Here is a 22,910-nt window from a genome sequence, read left to right as displayed (position 1 = left end):
TGGGGTTAGGGGGTCGTAGCGAGGGGGAGGGGGGTGTGTCGTGGAGGGTTCTCGAGGAGGGCACTGTGGTGGTGAAGATTGTCAGCGAACTGCAACAACCAGGCCTGTTCAACATCGGGCCAGCACTGCAGTTGAGGAATCCACTTACAGCAAGCATGGAAGAGGCTCAAGTGATAGGAAGTATCCCGATTAGATATGAGGCCAGGCAGTTGAATACTACCAGGCTGTGCATGGGCAAATCTGGAGTGTTTTTTGATTCCGGATAGCTCAGCCAGCCGATAAGAGCTTTTTGAAGAACAACGATTTCAAGCACAGAATAGTCGTGTAGTCGCCGGTCAGTATTTCGCGTCAATAATTGTTGAACATGAGCCACGACTCTTTCTGATGACTCCTTAATCCAATATTTGCAGGGACACGCAGTTGTCTGGGGTGAACTCGGGCGTCGTGGTTCAGATGGCTGATGACATAATTTTACCGTAACGGCGGCAGCGTCAGGCAGTGGGCGGAACCACGTTTGAAGTACGGAGTATGCTCAAGCTGTGAGGAGTTGGGACAGGGATTGTATTGATGGCAAAAGCTCATTAGAAATTAGTTCTAATAGATAATAATTATATACTGACAGGTGTCTTTCTTTGGTTTTCATTCCCCCCAGGCCGATGTACACGCGACACAATAAACAATTGTACAAAGAAGGAAATAATGACATGGCATTAGTATATAGAGCCTCAAACTATTTCCCAGCCATTACTAAGCTGGAGGAAGAAAAGAACCGTAAAGAACCGCCTGTATAAACCCATAGATCACCATAGCTTGCAACACCATGGCAAATAGGCGATTAGACTTGGCGGCGGACGGTGACCCTCCTGCGCGATCCACGACCAGGCATACTAAGTACCAATACCACAGTGGATAGCCGGAAGAGATACGGTTGATAATCTGAACATGGTAGCTTGTAAAAGCCATCACTGCAAGGAGGCCCTGGGGAACTGCAAGGCGGACCAATAACGAATCGGTGGCCTCAGGAGACATTGTTCGATCAAGTACGGTCGTTGGCCGTTCCTTGACAGCGGCCCAAGGCATCTTCAATGCCCACAGTGAGGCATAGCAAAGCAGTACAAGCATAGGCGCAGCGAGTAGGAAAAGAGGGATATTAGATACGGTCCAGTACCGGAGGAATCCCACGTTCCTGTCGATACGAATTAATGCGCTGTTCCCCGCTATAAGCCATGGAGGGGCACTTACCAATATTGTTCCTGCACCCAGCCGTATATACTGGGTAACGTCCATTGACACCATGGCCTGCTACTGGTTGTACAGTATGTCGTATAGGCAACCCACTGGGGCAGGATTATCCCCAATGCCACAACACAGCCACCCACAACAATGACACCCAGACGCATGACTACATCCCAAGACAAGCCGTGGAGGAGTATCCTCCGAAGTTGCCAGATCGCATCATAGGCAAACAAGAACCCACTTAGGATGCCATTGCTACGGACGGTGGTCGCGACTGCGAAGGATACGGCGGCACCAAGCAGCTTGGCATCCCGAGGTAATCTCCTCCCCGCGCCATCGTCCAGGAACGATGACGAGTAGAGGTACAGGCCAAAGATGTTAAGAAACGAGAAAATAGGTTCTGGGTAAGGCGCAGACAGAAACGCCCCGGCCGGGGCGATGATATGCAGAGCCGCTGACAGGAAGCAGACGAGCCTCTGCGTCGGGGTCTCGCGACCAAAAACGTTGGCCGAAAGTTTATAGAGGGCTAGGACGGATAAATAATGGGCCAAGTGGGCGAGCCCGACGCCCACCCAGGCTACCTGGGCGACATTGCCGACTTCCGCGGAAGGATTGAGAACTAAGCCTAGGTTTAGCGATTGGTCCTTTTACATAAAAGATGAGACATACAGGAAGCAACAAATCTCCAGATCCTGGTAAAGCCATAGCCAAAAGCCCATTCCTGCTCATAGACGTAGCCATGCTGGACAATGTGGACAAAGTAAATGGGGTCCCATCGAACGAACTTGAGGGGAAGCGTGGAGCCGACACCGGCATCCGCGGCGGGACGCGTTGGGGACGGATTCAAATAGGGCAACAGAGAGGTGGACGTATCATAGCCAGGGCCAGGACAAGCGATGACGACGAGAAAAAGGAGCGATTTCCACAGGACAAACGCGACCGTCAGACTCCAGAGCGGCCGAAGGGGATTGAGCAATGAAGGCCGGTCGACCTGCTTAACAGAGGACATGATCATAAGTTAAAGTGGTGAGGCAATGGATCAGCGCTCCCGACTATGTCAGCGCAAGTATTCTCCATCATGTGATGTCTGGATGGGGTAAGTATGCCAAGTGGTCAGATTCCTCGGCATTGGATGCATAGTTAGCTGCATAACTGGATTAGTGTTAATCAGCATAGCGGCGATGCCAAGGCGTGGCGAACGTTTCATTAGTGATACGAAGTGGTAATTCATCATATGTACGGGGTAGTGAAACAACGTAGGATAGCTGTACGAAGTACGAAGTACGAAGGAATGTCTATGTGCATACTACTGTACAAGTAAGATGTACTGTTGGCATCGTATTCGTATTGACTGATGAACAACAGATCCTCGGTCGGACTCAGCCCTACGGAACACTGACCGCGAGGATCCCGACTGTCCAATGGCGGAGGACACAGCTCTATACGGGAAATTACTCAGTTATGAATCAGTTATGAATCAGTTCAGCTGTCCCGAGTACTAGTAAAACTCTGTAATTTCAGCTGATACACTTTGTGCCTCGTCTCTGGTCTCCGTATCTCCGGACGGGGACCTGTCAGACCGAGCACGGATATGTACTTGTACTCCGTAATTGTAAGTCGGCGATCTCTCTTCCACTGCTCTATAGTACTAGTTAGTTATGTATCATCATGGAGCGTTGAATAATCCGGGCTCCTAGTGCTCGGCAGTCGGAGTATAGCAAGCCCGCCACGGCACTGGAACCCTCCGCCGGCGTTTTCGGACCTCCCGGCGACCGGGGGCCAAGACCAGGTGACCCACGGGGCTGAAAGAATATATGATGGTGCCTGTTGCTTACTCAGGTGTCCATTGTATCATTATTGAACTGTAAAAGAAACAGGTTTTAATCGGACAATTGCACTGTAGAATTTTTATATCATTTCAATGTTATATTCCAGGGAAATCCGGTAAAAAAAAAAAAAAAAAGGAAGAATACGGTGAGGGTGAAATTGTGAAATTAAATAGTGCCGGACATAAAACTAGCCTTGCCGATCTCCAGTCGGTCTGCGTTTCCACGGATCGGCTTCCATGTGTGAAAATGCGATGAAGATTTAGCATCGAACTTTCCATTCATTTACATATTAGTACATAGTCTATGGAGAATCATCACTGACGGATCCTATCCTCGGATACCGCCTGTGACGGGGGGCCGGTTTCCGTATATCATCTCTGTTACTCCTCTCGTTCTTTTTCTTTTTCTTTTTGCCCTCCTGCAATCTGCTTATTCCTTGCATTTCAGTCAGTCAGAAACCTGATCTTCCCCTCTCCTCCACTATCTCAGGAGTCGCTCTCTTTGTCTCTATTCTCTTTATCCTCTGTCATTCCTTTCCTCATCTCTATCTCAATCCCTCCAGTCGTCACTGCGACCTGGCTCCAGTGAGGACCATCCACGAAATACGACAACCAACCACCAACTGGTTTATCGATGCGCCTGTGGCATCCCCTCTGTGGTCGTCAGATTCCCAGGAATGCTGTTTAATCTCGGATTGACTGCTGACGCCGCCGCTGCCCACGAGAGCGATCTAGTCGGCCCCCAACCCTCTTCGCAACTCTCCAATCCCCCCACCAGAGCCTCCTCGCCATTGACTGCTCTGTCCTCCTTACCGAGCTTAGGGACCATCTACAATAAATACAAGGGCATGGAACCACAGGCAACGCAGGGTTCCAGCCTGCGCGATATGACACGGAGTCCTGTCGAATCCGTCCTGTCCAGCGACGGAGAGCATTCCGTCGTCGATACTGGCTTTCGCGCATCTCGTGTCGGCCGCTCGCAATCCGTCAGAAAGTCATTACGACCAAAAACGTCCTACCAATTGGCTCACCCCGCCAGCCATGCCCATAATCGATGCTTCAAAATCCGCCCCAAGCTCCTGTTGCAGCTCCAGCAGGTGTCTCTCACTCCGCGTCCGCTTCCTGTCCTCGACGTCCTCCCCTCGACCATCTTCCTAACCCGACTCGCGCGCAAATTCCCCACAATCTTTCGCGGCAAGAATGGTCTTGGTCCCAATGACCTGATCATCGTGACCAGCGACTTGTATGAGGCGGATCCAAGAGATAGGACGTCGCAGGGCGACGACAGCGATGACGATGAACAACAGGTGGTTGCAACCATTTGCCAGCTGCTTAATGAGGAGGACTTGTCCAAAGGGAAAGCGGAAATATGCTTCAACCATGGTCCTGCATGGGAAGCAACACCCCTCCCCAACGGTGCCTACGAGTTCGTTGCCCGCACGGCCCAGGGTGTCCAAACGCTACGGTGGGTTCCGCGTGGATCGAAGAACCGTCGCGTATCCGGTCCCCCGGGTTCGCCAGTCCAGCCGGAATCCAAGCGATTCACCTTCAGCGTCATCAACCCCAACACTCGCCGCCATCCAGTGCTCGCTAGCATGACTCGCAACAACCTCGAGGTCTTTGACCAATATTCGATGCCCACCGCTGCTCCCAATAGTCTTCCCACATCCGCCATGTCCATGATCAGCGACGGTTCCGACGACACTCCACTAGATCGCAACGTGATCGCTGTGGATGATGATCTACGCCTCCTGATCATCATCACCAGTATCTGGGTCGCTTTTCGAGAGGGTTGGTCGCACAACTTCAGCTACAACGATTCTGCCTTGGTGTTGAACTCGAAGATCTCCTCGCCTGCTGCGTCCAGACATGCTTCACCAACTACCATCAAGCATACCCCTGATTACTTTTCGGTCGACAAGGAAGGTCCAATGGAAAACCCGCCACGGAAACACCGCGTGTCTATGTCCAATGTTCCATTGCCATCGGAGCGCCTCAAGTCGTTGGCCTCTGCCAGGTTGGCGAAACGTTCCAACTCCACGGGTGCCGCCTTCATTGAACGATCCAACCGACGAAGCTCGGGTAGCAAGCGACCTCAACGACACAGCTTCTTGCCCCCGAACGACCTCTCTCGCAACGGGGTCACTGGCCTAGAGGCAATTCCATCGGAAAGCCTTATGAACGGTAATGGGCATGTCCAAAACGGGGAATCTGGGAGTACGGTCAAATTTACCAACCCTCAGCCTACATCGGAGAAACCTCGTCGCAAAGCCAGCCAACGCGTGCCGCAAACCGAACCCACAACCTCCAGGGGACTCGATGGACAAACCTCAGAGTCTAGTCCTCCCGCCCCCAAGTCGAAGCGTCGACACTGCATCAGGGGGTTTTTCCACTGCATCTTCCGACGACACCATTGAAAAACCATCAACACAAGCCTGGTGCTTGTGTCGCAACTCCTTCTCTACTCTCTTCTATTCTCATCTCCTTTCCATTTACAACTCCCTCTTGCAGAGGTCGAGACCAGAAAGATACCAAAAAGTCGCATCTGGCGTTTCACGGCGCATTTCCATATTTGAGCGAGTTGATATCCATTTTTTGCACATAGCGTATATCCCATGATTCATGATTACTCTGCTCTTTTCTTTTTCCTATCTCTACTTCTGCTTTTGCAGTGATTTACGCAGAACATGTATGCGTATGTACCAAGTATGACTTGAGTTGATTGATTGGCATTGCAGCATGTACAAGCAAATGTATGTATATAGTTCGCATATGTATCTGTGATGTTAAATGTAATTGCATAAACTGTTCATCCATTCCTTTCCTCATCTTGTCAGAGGTATACCCTCTTTCATCTGTAGAAGCCCAGCATTGGGGATGCGGAAGGCAGGACTCCCATTTAGCCAGCCGTACGTGATCGTGGTACACAACTTTCTTTTTCTGGTCTCGATATGCCAATTACTAGTAAAGTTGGCAACTTCTGCAATGATCCAGTCCACGCCGTCGTGTCTACCATAAGGTAGTGGTTTGCTGAAACTAGCCCCTCATCTTTTCTTCATACCATTTGGTTAATCTTGTCTGGATAGAGGCTCGCAACTGGGTTTTCTGTGCCCCGGGCACCTGCAGGTTCGACTTAGTCGTCCTTTAACAGTTATTGGCGAGGTCTCATGTGGCGAGTGTGAAAGACGTACCCTATAGGGAGTTTGGAATGCAGGTGGCTGAAAATGAGTGCTCTGAGAGAGCGCGTTATATCGAAGAATGAACTCTGCCATTTCTGAGTTGAGTTCAGAAACATATGGATTGCAAAAGATGGGTAGGAGCCTGCCATCTGATACCATTCCGTAGGCAGTGAGATGACTTTGCAGTAGATGCGACCTGGTCTATCTGCCATTGAAATCCCACAGGATACTGGCGCATTGCGAATCACATACGTATTGCTTTGTTGTTGTGTTCATGGCCACCTTCATGGATAGCCATGTCACAGGCCAGGTATTGACTAGCTGACGAGTTGCTGGTTGAGATTCGTATATCGCAAATATCTCTTGCCGGATCACTTTTTATATGCGTTTGGAGGTTTCTTGTCGTTTTGTGTGGTTGTTGATTGCGTCACGCTGAGCAAGTCAAGAGAGGCAAGTTAACGTCTCCGTTATGGAGTGCGGTGTTGCTTTGGCTTAGTATTTGATCTGTTATCGTATAAGCACTTACCATTCGAACAATATTAGCATCAGGTTAGTCAAGCAAGAGGGGAAATGGAGAAAAGACGACCTCGCCTTTTCGTCCACTGTATACTTCACTTCAACACACGTGGCGCACGACGGAATCCCTGTATTATCACAGCTCAGCGCTGTGCGCTTTGGTGAATTCATCATGTTTTATGACGGACCAGTATAGCGTATAAGTATCGTTTGATCTGCTTCACGGTCATCGTTGTCATATAGCGGCTGGAGGACGCACTAAATGAAGCGGGGCATCTTCCCATACTGCTTCGGGCGAGAGGCCTTTGACAACGCAAGAATTCAGTATTTCTGAATTCCACACTTCTGTCCTGAACATGCGGTACAATCAACCGAGGTTGGATGGGTAGAAAGATGAAATGGATCTGGTATCCATTGACTCGGAGAGCTTATGCCTTGAAATTCAAATATTGATTGATAGTGAGGGCTGAGGTGGAGGTTGGTATGTATTTTCTTTCTCCTTTCTTGGCTTCAGGGTTTGTTCTGGCTTTGGAAATCGTGTTTGGCTTATCATTTGTTACCTTCTTTCCCTTTCCTTTGGTGTTCCGTCTTTATCTCCGCCCTGTTTTTTTTTTTTTTTTTTTTTTTTTTTTTTGGTAACGGTTGGTGGACGGTATGTCGAGGATAACGTGGGCTGGGGGGTCTGAAAGGTGCCCCCTGTAGAGATCTCCAGCTTCTGTGGGTAGACGTGAAAGGTTGTTCCTGGCGTCTTTAGAAGACTCTTCAAGCAAATCGTATTCCGCTAGAGGGTTTTCGTCTTTCCACTAGCCGCATGGCGTAGCACGGGAACATGGTTCGTTGCGAGCTTGTCTGAGGAATTCCGGAGCTTTGGATTTTTGGACGTCTCTTTCGTGGTATCTAGCGGTATGCGCTTTATGTTGATGCCGATGACATGGTTAGCACAGATAACCGGACGACAACAACAACTTGCAATTGTTGGGCGCTGGTATGGTTCTTCTTTATTTCTCCATGTTCTGTAAGTCATGTCATGACAGTTTCTGTCTTATTCATATCATTCGACGCCTCTATGTTAGCATTCCGTTGGACATCAAATCAAGCTCTGGCCTTATTTCTGCGGGAAAAATATCCAAGAACCTTTGCCTTCCGGTATTACTGACTATGGACTTCGCAACTTCTATGACTGGGGATCGTCAATTTGACGCCCTAAGAAGGCTTTTAATCACCTCATATCGACATGAGCGATGGCCAGCTAACAAGTTCTCATCCTATATTAGGGCTTCAATGGCCAGCGATGTCTCGGGGGCACCCGAACATTTCCAAGGCATCTGTAGTGAGGTAGTTTGAAACCTCGGGAGAAAGACTGACGCCGACCGGTTTTATCTGCATTACCATAAAAAATGTCCTCCAGTCACATACGCGGAGAACGCCCACTTCCTATGGCGTCTCTCGTGTATATCGTATACTAGATTATTCTGGTAATTCATGTATGACTGTATTCCTATAAGGGGTAATTCGTGACAAGGAGCCAGTAGCTTTCTGGCAGATTTAGCTCTGCGCTGTCTGCGGATTCACGTTCGAGCACATGCCCTATCTTTATTTTACTTTTTATTTTTTTTTCAATTTGATAAAAAAAAAATCAAGATCTTGGAATAATAACCAAAACTCAAGCTGCATTGGGCATAAGCTCAACCATTAAGTAGCAAGTCCCTTGTAGCTGATCGCTTTGCGAGCCCGACTCTAGGCTATGCAGATAACTGCGAGTGGATGTCCATCATTTTGGGCCCATTTCGCGTGCTTCGTGTACGTTGTGTATGGAGAAATTTGTGAAAAGTCGCCTGTGTAGCCTCTGTCGTCTTTTCTCTAGGGACAGCTTATGCTTAAATTAGGGCTTTCGTTTATCACGGCTCGCTAGTTCGTAGTCAATGAATCCATTGGTATTAAGAACCATATCAACCTGGGTCCGGATTTGGTGTCATTGATGTATATGAAATGAGAGGTCCCTAAAGTCCCATATAATCCCAGTCGTTTCCAACAGCTCCGAGAATCCTCACGCCATGCGTCGCGGATCTCCGTGTATGGCACCCATGCCACTCTTTGTCGCCAGTGATCAGCGCTGAAGAACCCCACTGCTCTGGGCCCACTGAATACCTGGTGTATGTGGGCATAGTGGCATAATGGCATTTGGGCTGGGCGCCAGTCATTCTCTGCCAGGTTAAAAATTCGAATCTGTCCGGCACGTTGCGGCCTCGGGTTTTTTACTGGCCTTGAAGGCACGCTTTTCGGTCCTCGATCTCGTACTCGATAAAGTAGTCGGAGTCTGTGGAGACGAACATCCAGCCTAGGTTTAGCATGTCGTCTAAGAGAATGTGACATGTAGCGCATGAAGTCATACCGTTTTCGTAATCTGCGATTGGGAATGATGTGGATGTAGACACTCTGTTGTTATATTCGTTAGAGGTTGGTAGTCACTTTTATCATAGTCGGCTAGTGGAAATGAATACCTTCGCGTCACCTCTGGGAATTATATGGGCACATTGCAAATTCCTTCTGACCCTGTCGCACGCCCAGCATGTGTCCTTCGACATTCTGTCAGAAAACAGTCCCATATACAGAAGTTTGTCTCAGTGTTCTTGTCTTGTCGACAAACCACCAAAGATCTCTTTCTCGAAAAATTGCAGCGATGAAGGCTTGTAGCTGCTCAGATTATTGTCTGAGATAACAATGATGTTGGTTGATTGTATCTGAGGCCTGGACTTGGGCGAGTCAACATATCATATATCACCACGTTTTTGTGTTCTTGAACTTACATGGGGTTATCTCATACTGCTTCCTGAGATTATTATGTTTCCCTTTTGGTGTATGTTATAGGCAAGTACGCCACTGCTCTTCATTCCTCTGCTAGCTATCCATTTGAGATACTCCTGTGAACAAGTGTGGGTGATTGACATCAATCTCACTTTTTCTACGCTTCTGTGTAAAGCTAGAGCGCGGATGACGGAGAGCGTAGGAGGGGTTTGATATGAAAATAAGCACAAAGAGATGGGAAAGTGAATGGGAACCTGAGCAAGTGAATGCTCTATATTTGCTATGGCTAACGGCAACATGTAGAGCGCATCAGGAAATTTCTTGAGTCTGTTATACTTTTAGAACAGATAAGTTTAGAGCATGATTGGCCTCATTTAGCAAAGGTAAAGAGTCGTTCAGTTTGATTTCTATCCAAGTATCCATATACATGCAAATATACCCATTCCATTCCTTCTATATGCCATTACTACTAAGAGACAATTTACCTCCCCTCTGCCTTCTCAACCAACCCCTCGTCCAACCCAACCGGCTCCCAAATCTCCTTCGCCTTCTTATTCTGCATCCAAACTACATCCCCTTGGATGAACGCAACAACGCCACCACGCCCAGTAGCACTGGCCGTAATGCGGAACAGCGGCTGCCCGTTTTGCGGATGCGCCTCGCGGAGCGGGATGATGAGGAGGCCTTGTTCGGCGCTCCAGTTTTCGAGGATATCCTTGAAGGCGACTTCCTCGACCACGCGGGGCTTGCGAGTTTCTGCTGGTGGTGGTTGTGTGGGTTGGGCTTGGGGTTGAGGTTCTGGGGCGGCGGATGGTTGTTCTGTTGGTGGGGGAAGTTCGGTAGCGGCACGATCGCCGAGGCGGGATGCGAGGTCCATGGTTTGTAGACCCTTCTTCCATTCGTCGTCGACGATGGCGAGTTCATTGGTTTCGCGCGGGATTTGTGACCGCCACCAGGAGAACCACTCGCCGACTTCTTCGTAGTTGGGATCGTTGGTGAGCCAGATGTAGAGGATGTAGTGCCATTTGGGGAAGAATTCTGCAACGAGCAGGATGCCCAGTACGTTGGGCGCAAACCAGTCCTTCCATTTGAAGACGTCTTCCAGTGGCGTTAGGTCCTGGTCTTGCGGGTTGACTTCGAAGTCTTCGCGGAGATGGCGACCCAGACGCGGGAGGAGATGATTGCGTAGACAAACGTCGAATTCGGACCCCAGGGCAGCTTTCCATAGCTCCACGCCGCTGACGACGCCTTTGCGGAGGTCCCAGGTATCCAGAACGACGCGGAATTTGCGCTTCGCGTCGGACATGAGCCCTGTTGGTTGTTTGGGGTTTGTGTGTTTTTCGTCGAGGTATTGGAGCCATGTGAAGAGCCACCAGGGGAAGCGTGAGCTGTGTTCTGAGGATGGATGTCGTCGACTGCTGCGCGGCTTCCATTGTTTCAGGCCGCCGCTTAGCTTCGGGACGATTTGTTGATCGAGAAGGTTAGCGTATACAAATGATGGGAGAGCCTCTTTCCACGAGACGACCAGCGTCGTGGCCGGGCCCGGGTCGAATACATCCCAGTCGTTGAGAAGTGCGGAGCGCACACGGGGTAGCCATAAGGTGTAGATCATGGTTTCGTAGGGTGATGTTGATGACCGGGTTCTGTGTTCGTCTTCGCCCTTGCGAGACAACAAGGGCTGGAGACGACGTAGATGTGATAGTAGGAATGTTGGGTCCTGCAGAGGTTCCCACTCTTCCATCGCCTGGCGGAAGAGAGGATGGATCGCGGCTACTGCCGTTTCTGATAAACGATATTCGTCGATGTGATCGTTATATTTGACTTGCAGTGCTTCGAGCTTGCTGGTGACTTCCTCGAACTTCCCTGCAATGCTCTCATCCTGGAAGATCTCCAGCTGCCCAACGGCTGTAACCAGCTCCGTGAATTGATCGATCTTTTGCTGGTTTGTGTCCAGCTGATCCACTAATTGTGCCTCCTCCATCTCAATATACTTTTTCCGTTCTGTCAAGCCTTTCCATTCATCGGCGAAAGCTTCTAAATCGTGTCGGGCCCGTCGTGCAATCTTCGCAGCCTCCCCTTCGCCTGAGCTCACAAACTCTTGCTGGGCCATTAACCCGGCTGTCGAGGTCAAGACTTTCTGCTCCTTCCCGGTTGCATCAATCAAAGACTTGAGCACATTCGGAACTTCCAGGCCATCCATGTCCTCCTCGATCTCTCGAGCCGTGCGGAACTTGGGTTTTGCAACACGAGGAACCGGGGTACCTGTCTCACTGCGCTCCCCTGCTCGTTTGCGCGCTTCCTTCTTCTTCTGTCGTCGCTTCCGTTCCTCATCCGAACTATCTTCTTCCACTTCTTCTCCCCGTAAGGCGGCGGCCCGTTTCTCCTCCTCTCGAGCTTGTTTCGTCTTCTCCCGGACCGCACCCAAACCGATACCCTGCGGACGAGCCTGCGCCTCAATCGGATTGACAATACCCTGGCCGCCAGATCCTAGACCTTGACCTTCTTTATATCCCATCTTAGCCATCATGCGCGCCGCGAACGAGTTGGCGCCTTTTAACCCCCCGGTGGAATTTCCGCCTCCCGGAGCGGGGGTGGCTGCCTGCATCATGGGATTTCGACGGGCTCCTAAGCCAGATGGCGGAGGCGATTCGGATCGAGATGAAGCTTTCTTGAAGCCGCGAAAGCTCGTCGCAGGGCGCGCATCGTCTTCGTCGGAGCTCATGTCGGCGATCTTGCGTTTCTGGCCGCCGAAAGACGAGTTTGAGGGGGATTCCATGGCCAGCAGATGCTCTAGTATAGCGCTACCTTCAGCGCAGCATCAAGATAAACATACAGAGTACAGTCGTGGAAGTCTCTTGGCATGGGGTTAGTAACCGCGTCGTCAATATCGGCCAACGGTCCATCGGAAGGCGGAGAAATCAAGATCCCGAGCCCCGAGCAACAATGACGTTTTCGTCCGGTTACTTTCTTGTCGCTCTCTGCTCGCTTTTTATTTCCGTTCTTCCTTTCCCTCTTTCTTCTTTCCCTCCATTGCTCTCTCTCTCTCTCTCTACACACACCTTCTCATATACCCAAAAGATACCCCATATACCACACATCATGGCTGCTTCTCTCTTCCGTACCTCTACCCGCGCTGCCCTCCGTTCTGGAGCTTCGGCTACTCCCAGAGCTGGCGTTGCGGGCTTGACTTTTGCCCGGGGCAAGGCTACTCTGCCTGATCTGTCGTGTAAGTATTGGCTTATTCTGTGATTGCATTCTGTCTTGATCCTGGGCCATTGGGCATAGCAGGAGTGATTCCCCGCTATCATTTATGTGGGATGGATCCTCCATGTTCTCGGCGCCCACTGGATTTTTAATCTGCCCCTCGATTGGCGTGATGGCATAGCAATCCTGTTTACGCAACGGTCTAACATGTCTACTCAATGCAGACGACTATGGTGCTCTGGAGCCTGCCATCTCCGGTCAGATCATGGAGCTTCACCACAAGGCTCACCACAACACCTACGTCAACAACTACAATGCCGCCGTTGAGCAGCTCCAGGAGGCTCAGCACAAGGGCGACATTTCCGCTCAGATTGCTCTCAAGCCCGCCATCAACTTCAACGGTGGTGGTCACCTGAACCACACTCTCTTCTGGGAGAACTTGGCCCCCAAGAACGCTGGTGGTGGTGAGCCCCCGTCGGGTGCTCTCGCTTCTGCCATCGACAACACCTTTGGCGGTCTCGACAAGCTCCAGGCACAGATTAACACTGCTCTTGCTGGTATCCAGGGCAGTGGCTGGGCTTGGCTCGTCAAGGACAAGCAAACCGGTCAGATTAGCGTCCGCACCTACGCTGTAAGACCCCGAGGAAGACTACGAAATACGAGAATAAGATCAAATGGCTGATACACAACAGAACCAGGACCCTGTCGTTGGCCAGTTCCAGCCCCTCCTCGGTATTGACGCCTGGGAGCACGCCTACTAGTAAGTCTACCATGGTTGAATAGCCATGAACAGTACGCTAACATGTAACAGCCTCCAATACCAGAACCGCAAGGCCGAGTACTTCAAGGCCATCTGGGACATCGTCAACTGGAAGGCCGTTGAGAAGCGCTTCTCGTAAGCGCATGAAAAGCACTGTATATTTTGACGCAATTGACTTTTGAGCGTATTTTACTGTGCTTGAATAAGATGACTTTACTAGTTAATGAATGAATTGGCTATTCTGATGTCCTTTACAGTAATCATGATGTAGTGATTTGTATACTTCTATGGCACCGGAGAACCGCGGCTCTGTAACGGTGGTATCACACGTAATCTTACCGTATTGAGTGATCATCGACTCCATCCTTTCATTTTCCCTGTTTCAATTTCTTGCGACTTCATCTTTTTCTTTTCGGATGCTGTTCCTTCGTTCTTTAATTCCTCATCCTACGTATTGACTATGTCCGTTGAAAGTCCCGGCGAGGGACAGGGCTTCCGGGCCTTCTTTGCCAACGCTCTCCGACCCAAGAGGTCTCGCCGAGTCCTCCGCAAGGCTAACGCATCCACTCCGGACCTTCGCTCAACTGCCCTGGCACACAAGCTCGACGATGATATCCCCCCGGTCCCTAAAATCGCTCCGTTGCAGGCTCATCAGGAGAAATACCGGGCAGCAACTGGACAGATCGACTCGCAATTGGGAGAGAACCGCGACTACACCACGATCCTCCATTCACTTGGAATCCATGGCACGGGGAACCACGAACAAGATGCAGAGGACTGGGAATATGACCCTCAACGACCAGGCGAACCATTAATAGCCAGTCTATCAATGCCGCTCTGGGGCATGGTAGCCGAGAACCTCGATCCCGCCGGCAGAGCCAGCTTAGCTTTCGCCAACAAAACCTTGTTCAATCGACTCGGTCCAGGTCCCTGGATCGAACTGGGCTATCCCGAGAACCGCGAGTATCGGGCTGAGTTCCTGGTATCGCAGGACCGCTTCCTACCGCACCATCTGCTCTGCTTCCCCTGTGCGAAATTCCACCGTCGAACGCAAGAAGGTCGCGAGAAACTCCAACCTGCAAATGTCCTCAATCCGCTCTTCGAGTGTCCAAATGCGCGCAACACAACGCTGCCCGCACCCCGTCACCGAATCACCCACGGCCGCAACCTATACTTCGCCTTCGTTCAACTCGCACTGCGCGCCTACCGCTTCTCCCCCAAATACGGCATCACTGTCGAATCCCTCTCCCGCCGCTGGCAACGCGACGGCTGGTCCCACCACTCCCGCTACCTCGTCAACAGAGGCCGCCTCCTCATGCGAGTCGTAAGCTCGACCTTCGCACCCCCGGACCTCCCTCCCAGTTCACAACGCCTCCTCCTCTACTCCCGCGACGACTACTGGCCGTTCTTCTCGGCGTGCGCGCATTGGCGCGACGGCGAACTCATGAATACCTGCAAATGCGCGCTAACCCATATCCCCAAACCCCGCGCCACAGCCGGCCTGCAAGGTGTTGAGCAAAGAGCCAAAGACATGTCTCACGGCCGCACCTACAACCCCAATGCTATCACGACACTATGCGGGAAATGTCGTCCCATGCGTCGCTGTCCCGACTGTCCCTCCGAATACCTCGTCGAGATCAAACTCACCGAAGACCGCGCGAATCCGAAGAGCATACACTTCCGACATGCCATCGTCGTTACCCGCTGGTGCGATCTGGGCGATGGAACAAGTCCGAAGTCCTCGCCGGAGTGGGCAGCGGCCAACGGGGAGGGAGAGAGATATGATTCGTTCAAGGTATTAGGGAAGAGAACCATCTCGGGGACGTTCGAGTCAGCGCTCACGGATGATACTATCCCTGGTCAACGGGTTCTGAATATGAATCCGAAGGGGAAGAGGCTTGGTGAGGCGGGGACGAATTGGTATTGATTCTCGCCAAGGTGGCCGGACGACAAAGGGTACAAGACAGAAACAAGTCAAGACGGAGGAGGTCCTCGGGAGGACTTGTCTTTTGTACCTCTGCCCCTTACCGCATGCGCATTCCTGGTCCCTGCAATCGGAATGTGCCATCGACAATGTCAGGCCGTTTTCGGGGAACGCAACGTACCTTTCTTTCTTTTATCTTTCTGCCGGAGTACTTGCAAGAAAAACGCAACATAATACATACCAAATACGGCTCGACAATAGACGCCACGTCGTCGTGGCACTGCAAATACGGAATAATAACGCACAAAAGGTCTACTGTGGACATCTAACATCTAACAGCAACAGCAACAAAAATGCACTTGAACATACATGGATCTTACGGAGTACGGCACGGTAACTATTGGCTTTGGTTCAACTAAATCGGGATGAAACGGAACAGGCGTGACTATCAATTTGAACATGGGCATTTGTACATTAGACTGAATCATAGATACTGGTATATCTAAATTTATTAAAATTCTACCCACGGATCAAGCATAGACTAGTTGGTTGGAGTAAACAAACGAGGATCGAAACTCCCCTTGGATTCATTAAACCGTACGCTAATTTTGATAACATCCAGATCCATAACGCCTGTAACTGTAATTTTAGAGCCACAAGAAACCACTCCATCCGAGAATAAATAAGAAAATATAAACATGATACATACTCCGTAGAAACATAAGACATAAAACTCCGGTATCGACGTCCCCGTACCTGCAGGGTACAGTTAATCCGGCCACATGGGCTCGCCTGTAAAAGAGTGATGAGGATTGCTGGACAGGATCAACAACCTAAGTGTGGGTAGTAAATGGTAAAATGGTACATAATCATGTTCGTCCTTGCCTTCGTTATCGTAGTTCATTGAAAATAACACATATGTAGGGGTATCAAATCGCAAGGCGTGAATAGTACAGAATGTAAGTAAGTGTGTAGGTGTAAGGACATGGTGGGTAGTTGGTAAGTTAATAAGAAAAAGACATTAAGCATGGTTAGGCCCGTCATCTGGTTCGACTGAGACTGTTCACCTCAGTGAATCTCGATGACCGCGCCGTTCGATGTATCTCAATCGGCGTCCCGCTTCGTCGGGATTGGGACTGCCGGCGAAAGCCTGGGTACTGTTGTTTGCTGCCGTATCCTTGGCAGTGCCTGGTATGTCAGGAGTCATTCGTAATGATGATCTCCTGCTTCTCATTGCATTGTTGGACTGTGTGGGTGTGATTGGGGAACTAGGTTCCGACTTCTTGCTGGTTGCCCCCTTCATCCAGCCGATTATTGAAAGGGAGCTGCGGCGTTTGTGCTCCTTGCTATTGGAGGTGATAGGCCGAGTGCCGTTGGAGAGCATGTTTGATTCTGTAGAAGAGTGAACAAGAGCCCGCTGGGCAGGGTCCGCGTATGTCGGGATCGCAGGGCTTAGTTCTGCGCGGCTGGAAGCCGGCCGGTATTCAAGAAGCTTGGGTGTTGACTTCATCCCCGAGTTACGGGCTTTTGGTACAACAGGAGCTGGTGCGTGCTCCTCGCTACTCCTAGAGTCCTCGGTAGCAGATTGTTGCAGACGACGAGAGTTTCCAAAGCGGCTAAAGAACGGCGGCCGGAAACTGATTCGCCGTCGTGTAGGTTCTGGTACAGGCGCTGGTGGTCGCACTGCAGGATGAGGTGCAAATTCAAGAGAATGAGGATCTAAGGTGGGCTCTTTGGTAGACCGACGGATGGCGGAATCCATGCTATGCCGTCGTACATCGATACTTGCTTTGCCTGGATGTCTAGCACCCATCGACACACTGTTCTGGTAGTATTTGCCGGGCTTGTGATAGCCTGTCTTTTCTTCAGGAATGGAGTTGGCCGCCTCAACCCAATCCTGTGGAGTCAACTGTGGAGAGGAAGACGGGAGGTTTACTGTGTGTCGCTTGCTCTTGCTATCGCTCTCACCGTGGTGTTCTGTGCCATCCCATGAAGTAGTAGATTCCTGGCAAGACGCGTGGCGACGATGTTTTGTTGAGATGGAATTCAATGGAGCTATCGCAGGTGTTTCATGTCTTTCAATGCCCTGCATCTCACGAGTTGAAGTGTCACTCATATTAGTGCCCATGCTACCAGTCCGCGCACTGTTGTCCGAGCTTCGGCGCGATGTCAATTCATCAAAGGAACGGGGCCGGCCAGGATATTGCTTCCGGCCTTTGGCTGCTTGGATACTACCATTCGACCGGTTGTTACGCGGTGCGGTACTCATTGTATCCGGAGTAGGTGGAAGCCTTGAGCCTCCGAACAAACCATCCATTCGTACCCTCTGGCGGGGATCCATCGAGTCATTGGACCGCTTCTTCTGCCTTGGAGAGCCATTCTGGTTCGAGTACACACCCGGCACGGGCCGTATCCATTGATCGATGTGTGCACGTTTCCTTTCCTGCGAGCGAATCTGGAACTTCCGTCCAAACGTGTCAGAACTGCCTGCCTCTGATTCCTCACCTCGACTCGCAATCTCAGGTTGATCGACTTCCTCTTGTAGGACAGAAACTTCTTCGGGAACCAGGTCACTGCATTCACTCAGGGCGCTCAGTCTTGGGGAAGCAGGCTCTGCGTTCTCATTCATGGAGTTCAAGCTCTCACTCTTCGTAATCACACTCATGGCCGACTGTGACTGGTTGCCACTGGGAAGGTATAGACCGCGCAAGGCGGGTGTTCTGTTTTCGTCGCGGAGAAAAGACGGTGCGCTCTGAAGATGAGGACGTTCGGGGGATGCATTGCGGTGCTGATCAAGCTTCGTAGCTCGTTTCGACGTCGTTCTCTCCGGAATATCAACAAAGGCACTCTGTCTCGGCGTTGCAGCATCGGGCCCCTCGCTGGGAGCCGTGGACGGTCTTGATGGGTTTGCCGCCTCCAGTTCAGCCACTTTCGTCTCTAGCTGACAGATGAGATCAACTGCCTCTGTAACTGCCTGGTCTCGTTTGTCAAGCTCTTGCCGCAGTTGCTCGTTCGACTCACGTAGCCGCTGGTTGTCCTCCTCTGCATGGCGCAGCTCTTGCAACTCATCTTCCAATGCACGTATCCGCTTCACCTCTTCTTCCAGTTCCTCCATGCGTTCCAACCTCTTTTCCAAGGCTGAAACTTGCTGGGTGCGGTGGAAGATTTCCAATTTCAGGTCAAAGTTCTGTTTGTTCATCTTGGACACGTACTGCGGGAATAATGGTCAGTCTAGACATTATCCAGATAAATAGGGGAACAACCAACCTGATCCATTTCCCTGACACCCATTTCCCGCGGTTGTCTTAAACCCGCTGACAAAGCCGAATTGACCCTCTTCTGTTTATCGCTCGTATCGTCCTGAGATTGGGATTGGGACTGCGATCGCGACCGGGCGGAAGGACGATCCGGGGTTCGTGGCACCTGAGCATCCATTTCTTCTGTCGCTGTCCGTGAACCTCGACAGGCACGTTGTTCTTTTAACAGATCTTGGAGGAGAGCGGAGGAAGGGTTCACGAGCGTGCTACCGGCTTCCGGGGTTCCTGCACAACAAGCGTCATCAGTATTTTACCACCACAACCGACAGTGTAACAACATACCAGCTCGTCGAGGCGTCCCTGGTGTTCCTGGAGTTCCGGGTCTCCCTGGTGTTCTTTTGGTGGGCGACTTGGTGGGCGACTTGGTGGGCGATTGGTCGTTGGCCGATACCATCTCTGAACGATTGTCAATTCCGTCACGCGTGGTAGGATATACAGTCGAATTGATTGCGAGCGTACCTGACTTTCTCGGAGGAGTTTGCATGGCGAGTTCTTGATCCTTGATGCGAACAAGGGATACTTGACGAGGAGATTCCGGGGTGTCTATGCAAACGGCATGTCAACAACACGTTTGATTGAAGAGAAGACGCGCCAATTCCATCAAATTACAAGAAGAAGAAAAAAAAAAAAAAATATATATATATATATATATATATATATATATATATATATATATATACAACGCACCGTTAGGAAGGTTCTTCAGCGATTCGCTGCGACAACGAGTGTGATGCAATGGGTATCGCGAATGGTCGGCTAAGCAGGAAGACACCGAGACGGAGCAGTGTCTCTGTTTTTTGTCCATAGTGGCCGCCAAGGGGACCTAAATTAGGAGCAGCACATCACCTGGTAGTTACCTGGTTGACAAGATGTGAGTTGGACGTAAGGAGGATGCAGCATGTAAGTAAGTGAGGTCGACAGGAACGAATGCCAGTAATGAATATTGCAGCTGCACAACGTGAGGGGGAGCCACGATGGTGGTTAATTGTTCCGGCGATGATGATGATAAGTGGATAAATTCCAAGAGGGGATGAGGAGAGACACACATTGAGTGAGGGGAGAAAGAGGAGAGAGAGAGAAGGAAGGAAAAGACACAGAAGGAAGAAAAGACGGTGGGAATGTGGATTGGAGGACAACGGAGTCGATCCATCGGGGAGAGAAGCAGTAGAGAACAGACCCCGTGATCCACGGAATGCTCCCAACGACTTGTTGGTCGCCACGCGATGTGGAATTTGGGTCAACTTTCTACTCCGATGTAGTGAATGTACAACGGTTCTATACAAGTACTTGTTGATGTATTACTGTACTCAATGAGCTCTATCAATCCCGTCTATGTACCTGCAGTCGGGCATAGATAGGCGATCGCCGCAACGCCCAATCGGGTGATATAGTATTAGAACATCTAAACTGTAGAATAATCAGTGTTGATTGAAAAGTTCAGAATGAGACAATGTATCCACCAGACCCATTGGTTGGGTACTGACTACTCATGGAACTGGACTCTGGGGCTGGCGCTTCCACGGTTCGATGGGTGAGGTTCCGGGTTTCCGGTTGGATAGGGGTGTATTGTCGTTGATATAGCACCATTATGTATACTTATCCCTACTATTCTCTGCCGCGGCTATAAAAGCACAAATATACATTCGAGCACTCTGTGGTGGGTGATATGGGGATATCGAACGGTTCGGGAAACCCCTCGCAACCCTATTAGCCCACACAGGGTCCACTGTTTCATCATGACTTGAGAATTTTAGACCCATTCGGGCCACAGGAAAGCCTCCGCATTGCAATTGGTCTGCAATTCTAAGATCCAGTTGAGATATATTTGCATAAACTCGCCTAGCAGAGGCTATCCCTGTACTAGAACCAGGATCAGATCATGCAAAAGCATTGAGAAAAAGCTCCCGAGTCTCAATATTGGTGCTACGCGTGGCGATACGCTGTACAGTTGACGGCATCTCCGATGCATACCATTTCAAAGTTCACTGCAAACAAATGTAACTAATCCCTAACGATAAATAATCCGCAACCAATATACGCCAAATGAAGAAGCACCGCTCCCGCTCATCAATTCATCATGCAAATCTCATAACCTCAGGTCTTTGGCTTTTTTGACTCTCCGGACCAAATGCGCATCTGCTTGGCGCTGTCGTGGGCAATGCGGAACACTATGCGTGTAGTACAGCATGTCAGTGAACGAGATTGTGCAATGGGGATGCATTAGACATACGTTGACGTTCTGTTTCATCAAGACCACGTAAGAACTCGACGCCGTCCCCCATGGCCCCCCCTCGAGGATTATGTGCATGATCAGCAATCTCTGCAGCCCGCTTTCGGAATGTCTGTTCTCAGTTAGCATTGTCATATTAGAATGAAAACGGGAGGAAAAAATAAAATAAAATAAAAACACACATTACTCAATACGTCCACCATCTCCTCTTCCTCAAACAACTCGAGGATTCGCTCACTCAAGTTGTAAAAATGCGGCGCCAAAGCCCGCAAATCAACGGTCCGAGGGTCAGCCTTCAGCGCATTCATCACTCGCTCCGATAATGCAGGTGGCAGATCAAGGCTGACCAATCGAGACGTTCCCAGCCGTGCTCTGGCATACAAGTTAGACGGAAACGACACAAGGTGGTGTCACATACCCGATGGAAAGCATTTCTCCTAGCCATAATGGGAGGTCAATTCGTGTCCCCGCTTTTATCTGACGGACGTCATGTCAGTTATTGCAGTCGAGAATGCGTAGTGGATGATCATTTTCTGCAGCATACATCTTCTCCCGGATTGCCCTCGAGTATGCCAAGCCCGGGGACTTCGAGCTCAAATGTGCAGGGCAGTTTCTGGAAGAGGTTAGCTCATGATATACCGATTCAGAATTCAAAAATTGCTTACCTGAGCGTCTGTTAGAATAGAATCCACATCGTAATATGACATCTTGCTTATCTTGTTGGGATTGCTGCTTTATGGTTCTCCTTCGTAAGACGCGAGTTGTCTTTGCCAGCGCGTACCATATTCGACAGTGTCACGTGAAACCGTGTGCTTTCCCGATATGGTTCTTGGCGGCGACAAACAGCGTTCTTCCACAGTTACTACGTCCAGTACATACTACAAAGAAGTGCCAAGCGAACTTAACTTAGTTTTTCTGAATTAAGGTGATCTAGGTTCTCTACTTGATCAATTACTATATTCACCACATTCTGCCTCATCCAACTCAGACCCCTCTTTGCTCGAATTGCCGCATATGACAACGCAGCCTTTGCTTTGATTTTATGGTCCCTAGACCTAAAATACTTCATTCAGCGGGAAGTTGAGGACCGGGCGAGAACAACTGCGGGGGACTACCAAGCGAACGAAAGCCTTGTAAAAGCTGACGCTCCAAGAGGCCTTTACAGGAGAGTTCTCTGCCATAATACCTGGAACGGCTTAGCTCTCGACTACAACGCAATCAGCCTGTCAGGGTCTAGCATGGATCTCCGATTCTTTCTTCCAGGGCCTTTGGCACTAGGTGATGCATTGCAGTCCGGATGGACATTGAAGCTTCCTATATGGTTACACTCTACTATTTAGTCCATGCATTGTTACTCTCCGGTTAGACTACAAGGATACACCATCCCAAAAATGGTTTAGTGCACGTCCCCACTAGATCGAGTGTTGGTATTTTTGGTATGGTCGATACAGGGTCTCTCAGCAGCAGGATTACAAGTACAGAACTGGCATTGAGAGGCTTTACAATCGCAAATGCGTGGACTCGATCCCCGCGGAGATTTGAATGTTGACTGTTCAGCCATGTAGTATTGATCTAGCGCACTTGCTGTCAGGCGAGGATGTAACTAATAATATGCTGGACTAAAATCGACTGGATCAAGTCCAAATATAGCTGTCACAATTACAATACGGGATTACTCCGGATGTCTCTCCAACGCTTCTTGTTTCTTGCTTTTTTCCTCCTGTTTTATTTTTCCTTTATGCCCTGCCGTTTGCCTTCTTTCCTTGATATTTTCCCTTCATTCCTTTGAATTCAGTGAGATTTATTTTCCTTGCGGATCCTTTACGGATCCCTTGGCCCTCCCCTCTTTTCTCCTGCGCGCGGCTTGGTTTCAGAGAGCTATCTAATCTGTCTTGGCCCCCAGTCTGGCTT

General features: G+C 50.1%; 7 protein-coding genes across 7 annotated transcripts; 3 read left to right on the top strand and 4 right to left on the bottom strand.

Annotated features, from left to right (window-relative positions):
* Positions 1-565: 565 nt before the first annotated feature.
* ASPGLDRAFT_49656 (DUF409 domain protein) lies at positions 566-2,287 on the bottom strand. The gene is made up of 3 exons (XM_022547152.1): positions 1,906-2,287; positions 1,243-1,855; positions 566-1,186 (listed from the first exon to the last, which is right to left on the bottom strand). The coding sequence occupies exons 1-3, from the start codon at positions 2,243-2,245 to the stop codon at positions 748-750; spliced, it is 1,392 nt and encodes a 463-aa protein (XP_022398941.1). The 5' UTR covers positions 2,246-2,287; the 3' UTR covers positions 566-747.
* A 1,255-nt stretch (positions 2,288-3,542) lies between these two features.
* On the top strand, positions 3,543-5,710 carry ASPGLDRAFT_582872 (uncharacterized protein). The gene is made up of 3 exons (XM_022548307.1): positions 3,543-5,489; positions 5,543-5,602; positions 5,670-5,710. The coding sequence occupies exon 1, from the start codon at positions 3,742-3,744 to the stop codon at positions 5,479-5,481; it is 1,740 nt and encodes a 579-aa protein (XP_022398940.1). The 5' UTR covers positions 3,543-3,741; the 3' UTR covers positions 5,482-5,489; positions 5,543-5,602; positions 5,670-5,710.
* A 4,242-nt stretch (positions 5,711-9,952) lies between these two features.
* On the bottom strand, positions 9,953-12,408 carry ASPGLDRAFT_49654 (putative G-patch domain protein (TFIP11)). Its single transcript, XM_022547151.1, has one exon. The coding sequence runs from the start codon at positions 12,338-12,340 to the stop codon at positions 10,046-10,048; it is 2,295 nt and encodes a 764-aa protein (XP_022398939.1). The 5' UTR covers positions 12,341-12,408; the 3' UTR covers positions 9,953-10,045.
* A 175-nt stretch (positions 12,409-12,583) lies between these two features.
* Positions 12,584-13,778, top strand: sod2 (superoxide dismutase sodB). The gene is made up of 4 exons (XM_022547150.1): positions 12,584-12,790; positions 12,993-13,399; positions 13,461-13,528; positions 13,580-13,778. The coding sequence occupies exons 1-4, from the start codon at positions 12,664-12,666 to the stop codon at positions 13,665-13,667; spliced, it is 690 nt and encodes a 229-aa protein (XP_022398938.1). The 5' UTR covers positions 12,584-12,663; the 3' UTR covers positions 13,668-13,778.
* ASPGLDRAFT_49652 (uncharacterized protein) lies at positions 13,762-15,921 on the top strand. Its single transcript, XM_022547149.1, has one exon. The coding sequence runs from the start codon at positions 13,989-13,991 to the stop codon at positions 15,453-15,455; it is 1,467 nt and encodes a 488-aa protein (XP_022398937.1). The 5' UTR covers positions 13,762-13,988; the 3' UTR covers positions 15,456-15,921.
* A 594-nt stretch (positions 15,922-16,515) lies between these two features.
* Positions 16,516-19,253, bottom strand: ASPGLDRAFT_27618 (uncharacterized protein; the record flags this gene model as incomplete). Its single annotated transcript, XM_022543676.1, has 4 exons — positions 16,516-18,663; positions 18,720-18,994; positions 19,052-19,165; positions 19,229-19,253. The coding sequence occupies 4 exons, from the start codon at positions 19,251-19,253 to the stop codon at positions 16,516-16,518; spliced, it is 2,562 nt and encodes an 853-aa protein (XP_022398936.1).
* Positions 19,254-20,863: 1,610 nt separating this feature from the next.
* On the bottom strand, positions 20,864-21,706 carry psf3 (DNA replication protein PSF3; the record flags this gene model as incomplete). The annotated part of the gene is made up of 6 exons (XM_022541013.1): positions 20,864-20,937; positions 21,000-21,111; positions 21,182-21,371; positions 21,418-21,476; positions 21,544-21,612; positions 21,665-21,706. 6 exons carry the CDS (start codon positions 21,704-21,706, stop codon positions 20,864-20,866), a joined length of 546 nt encoding a protein of 181 aa, XP_022398935.1.
* Positions 21,707-22,910: the final 1,204 nt, after the last annotated feature.

The sequence above is a fragment of the Aspergillus glaucus genome (genome assembly GCF_001890805.1).
Source record: "Aspergillus glaucus CBS 516.65 unplaced genomic scaffold ASPGLscaffold_16, whole genome shotgun sequence".
Taxonomy (NCBI): domain Eukaryota; kingdom Fungi; phylum Ascomycota; class Eurotiomycetes; order Eurotiales; family Aspergillaceae; genus Aspergillus; species Aspergillus glaucus.
Note: the sequence above shows the minus strand (reverse complement) of the source record. Positions and strands in the feature narration are given on the sequence as shown.

Excerpts from the sequence above, each read along its gene's own strand:
- sod2 (XM_022547150.1), top strand. The coding sequence starts at position 12,664 with ATGGCTGCTTCTCTCTTCCGTACCTCTACCCGCGCTGCCCTCCGTTCT. Across the intron at positions 13,400-13,460 it reads TTAGCGTCCGCACCTACGCT|AACCAGGACCCTGTCGTTGG; the intron begins GTAAGACCCCGA and ends GATACACAACAG. Across the intron at positions 13,529-13,579 it reads GCCTGGGAGCACGCCTACTA|CCTCCAATACCAGAACCGCA; the intron begins GTAAGTCTACCA and ends AACATGTAACAG.
- ASPGLDRAFT_49652 (XM_022547149.1), top strand. The coding sequence starts at position 13,989 with ATGTCCGTTGAAAGTCCCGGCGAGGGACAGGGCTTCCGGGCCTTCTTT.
- ASPGLDRAFT_49654 (XM_022547151.1), bottom strand. The coding sequence starts at position 12,340 with ATGGAATCCCCCTCAAACTCGTCTTTCGGCGGCCAGAAACGCAAGATC.
- ASPGLDRAFT_582872 (XM_022548307.1), top strand. The coding sequence starts at position 3,742 with ATGCTGTTTAATCTCGGATTGACTGCTGACGCCGCCGCTGCCCACGAG.
- ASPGLDRAFT_49656 (XM_022547152.1), bottom strand. The coding sequence starts at position 2,245 with ATGTCCTCTGTTAAGCAGGTCGACCGGCCTTCATTGCTCAATCCCCTT. Across the intron at positions 1,856-1,905 it reads CTGGAGATTTGTTGCTTCCT|TTCTCAATCCTTCCGCGGAA; the intron begins GTATGTCTCATC and ends ACCTAGGCTTAG. Across the intron at positions 1,187-1,242 it reads TGGGTGCAGGAACAATATTG|GAACGTGGGATTCCTCCGGT; the intron begins GTAAGTGCCCCT and ends TCGTATCGACAG.